Source organism: Beta vulgaris, chromosome 3, assembly GCF_026745355.1.
Source record: "Beta vulgaris subsp. vulgaris cultivar EL10 chromosome 3, EL10.2, whole genome shotgun sequence".
In the NCBI taxonomy this organism is placed as follows: Eukaryota; Viridiplantae; Streptophyta; class Magnoliopsida; order Caryophyllales; family Amaranthaceae; genus Beta; species Beta vulgaris.
Window position 1 is genome coordinate 53644169 of NC_079204.1, and position 7528 is coordinate 53651696.

The window sequence follows — 7528 nt, forward strand, 5'->3', positions numbered from 1 at the left end:
TGACAAAATCAAATTTTTGTTAATGAAAAAATATCTTAAATTCTCATCTCAGCCATATGTTTGAGGCCCCGATAGGAGGTTTAACTTCGGGCTATCGATTGGGCTAGAGTTGGCTCGCCAGACTTTTATGGACTCGACTAAAAACATTCAGAATATGGTTGATACACAATCAGATTTGTCTTTATGCTGTTCTAGTTTATCCCATTTTCTTTTTGGGTTGTCATTTATTAATCTAACTCCTTATTATTTTCAATTTGTTTTTAAAATGGTCATACAAATTTTATATTATTAGCTTCACAATAAAAAAATTTCTTACTCTTGCCACACAACATTAATTGTAATACAATATGCGAAAAATAAATACTTTAACTTTGCTTCTATGACCCATATATTACATACATATTCATCCTAAAAATATGCGCCCGAAAAAGTAGATAAACTAATAAAAATCGAAAGAAATACTAATACTTTATAGTCCATATAGATATCCAAAATTAAGTTTATGTCTCTAGACTCTCTTGGATGACTTCAGAAAAGAAGAGGTGAACCCATTTTCTTTGTAATTGGGCTTTCCAACTTGAGCCTATATCTCTAAGCATACTCCCACCCATTTGAACCAAAGCCCACCCAATTCCTTCTCCTTCTTCTTCTTCTTCGTGGGAAAATTGCAGATTTGCAGAGAAGAGGGTTAATGTGAAGAGAAGTCATGGCAAAAACAGCAGTTGCTTTAATTGTTACTTTGTGGGTGATCCCCATTTCGATTCTTGTCAATAGCATTGTCCCAGATTCTTACATGGTAAATTCAAAATTTTATCTTTCCTCTATTTTTTTATCTTTCTTTGCACAAAAAGAAGTATGATTTTGATGAAAGATTTGGCCTTTAATGTGACAGGATGAAATATTCCACATCCCACAAGCTCAACAATATTGCAAAGCTAATTTTAAGAGTTGGGATCCCATGATTACTACTCCTCCTGGCTTGTATGTGAATTTTTTCACTTGAATTTTCATAGTGTATTTCATTTTTTGTTGTTTGATTTTAGTTGTTTTTTGAATTTTGTAATTCTTGAAGATATGTTCTTAACTTGGGTTGCTTTAATTTGATTATGAAAATGATGTTGGTTAGTTGTAACAGGTGTGTTTTGATTTACCAAGTGATTGATTTTTTTTTGGTTTTAATCTAATTGTTGAGATGCTAGAACTTGAAGTTGTTGTATTGATTGAGAAATTGGATTGTGAATCAAGGAAGAATGGTTGATATTGTTAATTGTGATATACCAAATGATTTTAGTTTCTATAAGAAGGGTTTTTCTCATGGATGTGATTCGAGAAGCAATGACCTTATAGTGGATTTCTTGTCTTGGTGTTTTTGCCCAAAGTATTCGAGGTGCTAGAATCTTGGAGGGTTGTGCTAATTGCTAAATTCCAGTAATGAAGGAGAGTATATGATTTTCTTCTATTGATGTATTGGTTTATGAAAGTCTCCACCTACTTTGGTACCATGAGTTCGTTTTTCATGAATTGTAACATTAACCACTTGGTGCTCCAATGAGATATGGAGGGATCAAATCCTTACGAAACTTTAGGCAGATAGATTGTCCTTGGGGGGGCTTTTTGAAGTGATTCTACCGTATTGGTTTATGTAAGTCGCCACCTACTTTGGTGCCATGAGTTCGTTTTTCATGAATTGTAACATTAACCACTTGGTGCTCCGATGAGATATGGGAGCGATCAAACCCTTACGAAACTTTAGGCAGACAGATTGTCCTTGGGGGGGGGGGTTTGAAGTGATTCTACCTTACTTGATGTGATTAGTGATGTCTTCTGCATAAACAAAGCCACCCTTAATCTGTCTAGCTAAAATTTATCCCATTTCTACATATTAAGTAAGAAACACCAACAATGATGAGTCCAAGTGTAAGATAGATTGAAAGTTGGAGTTGATTTTGTAATTCAAAACCTTTGCAGGTACTGTCTTTCACTTGCACATGTTGCTTCTTTGTTTCCAGGCATGCTTTTGTTGCAGTGGATCTCATCTTTTTCAGATCTATGCTCTAATGCAATCCTTCGCTCTGTCAACGGCGTATTAGCTGTTGTATGCAGTATTCTTATATATGAGATCTTCACACAGTTAAGACCAGCACTTGACAGAAGAAAAGCAACATTTTACACTATTATTCTTTCATTATATCCTCTTCATTGGTTCTTCACTTATCTTTATTACACTGATGTGGCATCACTCACTGTGTTCCTTGCTATGTACCTGGCATCCCTGAAGAAGAATTATTTTTTGAGTGCTTTGGTAGGGACAATGTAGTTTATTTCTAATATTTTTATAATGTTCACTGAAGTAGACTAATAATTACCTTGTTTAATCTGATTCTTGCAGCTGGGGGCATTGGCTGTATGCATTCGGCAAACCAATATTATATGGATGCTTTTTGTTGCATGTGATGGTGTAATTGATATGTTCCTGATAGATAGACAAAGTTTGGGTGTTCAGAAATCTAGTATTTCTGTTGATGAAAAGGACAGGGTAATTCCTAAAGATGATTTTGCAGCAAAACCAGGAGTTCGAAGGCGAAAGATGAAGGGCACACTAGATGCTCCCAGCTCTGCAGTTACTGGTGGCTATGAAGTCGCTCTTTCAAGATCTCATCTTTCAGGTCTGCATTAATTTCTGTTCACACTTTACTGTCTACATACTTCCGTTTTATATTGAGGGCTGCTTCTGATATGAATGCTTAACTAGAATAGTTACACACTCAAGAGAAAACTCCAACTTGAACAAACACAATGAAGAATCCGAAATTAGTAACAAGTAACAAGGATATTTCTTTGATGAATGATCACTCTTGAACACTCAACAAGAATTCAAACACACTCAAACCACTCCTGGAATTAAGTTGTTTAACATTAACAAGATTAACACTCCTGAAAATCTAATTAATGGACGAATCAAGGTTCATGAAAGATTCATAAACTTAACACAATTTTTATGTAAAACTCACTCTAACCCTTGCTGTAGGTTAGGCGCCATTATTTATAATAGAAGAAGCAAGAAAGCCTTACTCCCCAAGCACAGAACATGCCACGATTTACACTTAGTATTTTAGGAAAGCTTTCCCCTTTAATTCAAGCCTAGAATCTAGCTAGAACTTAAGGAAACATAAACTTAAGGAAACATGTGCAAAACTTTCCTTAATTACAACTCAATCACACGGCACTCAAGGATACACCTTCCGCGTCGGCTTCTAAAGTCTAGAACTGGGAAATATTTTGCCACTATTCGCCAACTAGTTTATTTGTTTAATCTTATGCAAGATTGAGATTGTATATTGGAAGCTGTTCTGCATCTAATGATTGAGACATCATTTTGACTGGCAAGAATTGCTTAAATTCCAGCTTAGTATTTCAAAAAGCAGCTTTTATTGTGGATTTTATTTGAGGCTGTCTCTTGTGTTATTTGAGAAAAATATAGACACTGCATAAATATAAGGATGCAGAGTTGCGTATTTGTTTCGCTAGATGTTGTAAATTGCTTGTTCCTTCTATTTCCTATTACTATTTAATGAAGACGCTTCTGTTTGCATAAGATCTGTTTATTATGAAAGTGTAATTTTTTTTTCCTAAGCTGTGTATAGTTTTTACATATTTTACTCAAAATGTTTTTGGGTGTCTGTCATCTTGAACCTCTCCACCTTCCTTATTTTATGTCTCATCATTATTATGTATACATACTTTGCATGCTCAAGTGGATTGAAACTGATTGAGGTGTTGATAGCCTGACCTACATTCATTTTCAGATGGTGTAGCTAAGAATACATTGTAACTTCTCATTTGAGCCTTCAATACTTTATAGCCTAGTTTAATCCTGAGGGAGCAATGAGAATGTGGCTTACCAGGGCCAAGCCTTTAACTCTTTATCTTTTGTCAGCATCCCTCCCCCTCTCTCTTCCATCGCTTTGTCTGCCTTCCACCTCCCTTTAATACTTAGATTCCCAATGACTTCTTTCCAATGAACTCATGGCTGACCATTAGAGCAACTCCAATGGTAGAGCAAAATAGAAACTGGCTTAGAGTGCCACATAGATTTTTCTAGCTAACTCAACTTTAAGCCAAATCTCCTACAATTGTTAGCCAATATACTTGTTGTTTCAGTAGGTCCCACTTGAAGTAAGATAGTTTGTTTTTAGAGAAGAATATATAAATTGTTCACCAAAATTTCCAAATGGGCCCACAACTTTAGCTCAAGCAAATTGGCTTAGTTAAGCTACATTGGCTAGCAAATGAAATTTCAGCTACTCACTCCAATGGTTGGGCTAATTGCTTAACTTTTTATTTATTTGCTAGCAAGTTCCTAATGTTCACCATTGGAGTTGCTCTTATCTGCTCACCAGCTGTATATATAGGCTTATAGATCTTATCCTCTCTACATATAAGTTTTCTTCGCATTCTATAATAGATCAAATGTAGTATCCTGTCTGGATTGTCTCCTTTGCTGGCTGCCACCATTAACATTGGGTAGAGGGATGTAGAAAGCTTTACTTCTATATGTTCCTTCCATTTTCTAATTTCGTTTACTTATTAGGATACTGATTTCTAGGTAAGGTGTTGTCTGGTGGTTCGGCACTTGGGCCTCATGGTTGGAGCATGAAGAGGTGAATAAATAGCTGGGGAGGGAACTTCTGACAAAAGTTTAGGGAGGAACAGGAGAGAAAGAGGAGGTTGCCCAGGTTGGAGAATTGGTGGTGAGGATTTGAGGAATTTTGGATAATAAGGACAAAGATTGTTAGGTCAGACAATTACATGAAGGTTATGGGGCAAATAGATAGAAAATACCTTATCAATTTAAAGAATTTATCATCATGTTTAATCTTCTCTAAAACCAAACTTTTCGGCATTTTACTAAGTAATGAGTTAATCAAGTAAATTCTTTATAATATGTGATAATTCACATATGCAGCTGCTCATCAATGATCAACACTACCACCAACAGGTAGGAATGTCGTTGTAGGTGGGGTCTGGATGGTCTAAATTATGTTTCAAGTTCTGTCTTTCTACATCTCCACCATAGCAATGTCCTTCAAATTTTACAAATTCTGATGACCGTTGAAAACGAATTCTAGAATTATAATGAGGGTTTCATCATGGGAAAGCTTAAATATAAGTTAATAAAATTAGCAAGTAGCCTATTATTGGGGGACAATATAAATTAGTAGGTGGCCTAATATTTTAAGGCGAAGATAGTAAGTGCTTGGAAAATGTTAACATCTCTTGTGCTGATTTATTTGCAGGAATGTTTGATGAGATTCAGTATCTTATTGTTCAAGCATGGCATCTAAAATGGGAGCTTGTTGTTTCTTTTAGCCCCTTTGTCGTGGTTCTGGGAGCCTTCATTGCTTTTGTTTACTGGAATGGCAGTGTTGTTCTTGGTGCAAAGGAATCTCATGCTGTGTCCCCCCATTTTGCACAGATAATGTATTTTGCAATGGTTTCTGCATTCTTTAGTGCTCCATTCCACTTCCCTTCAAGCCATGCTGTTGCTCTGCTGCGATCGTTCTGGAAGATTAGGCCACTTAGTTTTTCCCTAGTATTTGCGATCTTTGCTGCTGGTCTACTTTCTGTGCATTTTTTCAGGTAAGCAGAGGAAACTTGTCTGTATATTCTTGCAATTTTTTTTAATCAATCATTCTACAATACTTCTATTTGCTTCCTAGCATTCAGATACTTTCATACTATCAACTTTCCAGTAGCTCTTGAACATTCGTATATAACTAAAGTGGTCAATTCATGGAAACAATCTGCTGTGTCAATCTCATTTTCATTGTAGATATATCTAAAATAGCATAAAACACTAAATATTACTCTTGGCCAACTAATTATATTTATTTTTGGTCAAACATGTTCATTGTGTCTTTTTCTACTGTAATATTATTTGTGTTTGAGGTTGTGTGACTTCTCATATGGTGTCAAAGTTTGCATACATATCTAGTTAACAATATTTAAAATCTTATGCCATATATTCATATCCTGCATTCAGGAACCAATACCACCCTCCCCCAACCTTGCCAATGCCACCATGGTGTTGATAATAACAGAATCAACCATGTATTCATGTGTCACCAACGCCCTCCTCATTCTCTTATTAGGTCATCGTAATTTGCACACTTCATGTAGTTTATTACTCAGGATCTCTTAATATTATTACTTGATTGGTTGATAATTATTTATGTGATCAAACTAAATCGACTTACTGATATCTATGTTTCTTTAAAACTGATAAAATTTGGTTTAATGCTTGCAGTATAGCACACCCTTATCTTTTGGCAGACAATCGACACTATCCATTTTATATCTGGCGCAGGGTCATCAACGCGCATCGCTTTATGAAATACTTTCTAGTCCCGATTTATGTCTATTCATGGCTATCGATCTTGCACATTTTAGGTCAGTAATGAATCAACCAATTATTGCTTTGTGTTAGTCTATGTAGGGAGGGGGTGGAACATTCCCCCTGCCCCTCTCCCCCATTAAAGTTTCTTTAAAATTTTCACCCTATGTTTTTTGGACTCTTCATCTTACCTTAAGTACCTGTTTCAAAACTTCGACTTTTTGACATCGGTTTTTGACACTTAGACTCTCCTTTTCGTGCCGAAATCATGGAATTTTCTTATAAAATAACTGAGTCAGACACTTGGACATATACATGAGGCGGAGTCCAAGTAACATAGGTTCAATCCCTACTTTTAAGGTCTGGATAGTTGGTATGCTAAACGCCCTCTATATTCTGTCAACAGGAAAGACTCGGAGCAGAATCTGGGTGTTGGCCTATTTCCTGGCTTGTGCAGCAACTCTCGTGCCTACCCCATTAGTCGAGTTTAGATATTACACGATACCATTCTTCATCTTCATGCTTAATTGTGGAATCAATGAGACTAGTAAGTGGTTTCTCATGGCAATTTTATATGTAGCTGTCAACAGCTTCACTATGTACATGTTTTTGTTTCGACCATTCGAGTGGAGCCATGAATCCGGTGTTCAAAGGTTCATATGGTAGGTTAACAACTTAGCACTAGACAAAATCTAAGAAAATTTCAGAAGGTAGTTTCTTGTATAGTATAATGTTAACTAAAAAGGTGCATATTTATCTTGTTAAATTTGAGTGAGTTAGTTACTATTGGATTCTTCAGAAACACTATATTTACTTGATCATTTGAGTTGGTGATCCTGTCCATTGGATTCTTGTTGTGTCTGTAATAGCTACTAATAATTATAGGATATCTTGACCCGGGAAAAGGGATAAAAAAGGGTGGGGGACAAGAAACATGAGGATCGGATGCTTCCTTTTTTTTTTCTTCTGTAATTTGTAAATAGCTACTAAATAATTACAGGATATCATACTCTGAATGATTCAAACCCAAGCTTGAAATATATGTGAATTCAGATGACCCGATATTGACCTATCCATATTGATCGTAATAATAAATTACTTCCTCCGTTTCAAACTAGTTGCATCGTTTGCTTT

General features: G+C 35.8%; 1 protein-coding gene across 2 annotated transcripts; it reads left to right on the plus strand.

Annotated features, from left to right (window-relative positions):
- Nucleotides 1-540: 540 nt before the first annotated feature.
- LOC104889508 (dol-P-Glc:Glc(2)Man(9)GlcNAc(2)-PP-Dol alpha-1,2-glucosyltransferase) lies at nt 541-7224 on the plus strand. 2 transcript variants are annotated; one of them, XM_010674745.4, is made up of 7 exons: nt 541-796; nt 893-981; nt 1969-2302; nt 2390-2666; nt 5298-5640; nt 6308-6450; nt 6801-7224. In XM_010674745.4, exons 1-7 carry the CDS (start codon nt 707-709, stop codon nt 7058-7060), a joined length of 1536 nt encoding a protein of 511 aa, XP_010673047.2. In that variant the 5' UTR covers nt 541-706; the 3' UTR covers nt 7061-7224. The 2 variants fall into 2 exon arrangements, with proteins under 2 accessions (XP_010673047.2, XP_010673048.2); XM_010674746.4 differs by having other exon boundaries at nt 776-796; nt 2010-2302.
- Nucleotides 7225-7528: the final 304 nt, after the last annotated feature.

Coding starts and splice junctions, on each gene's coding strand:
- LOC104889508 (XM_010674745.4), top strand. CDS start 707: ATGGCAAAAACAGCAGTTGCTTTAATTGTTACTTTGTGGGTGATCCCC. Junction 982..1,968: donor ATTACTACTCCTCCTGGCTT/GTATGTGAATTT, acceptor AAACCTTTGCAG/GTACTGTCTTTCACTTGCAC. Junction 2,303..2,389: donor ATTATTTTTTGAGTGCTTTG/GTAGGGACAATG, acceptor TGATTCTTGCAG/CTGGGGGCATTGGCTGTATG.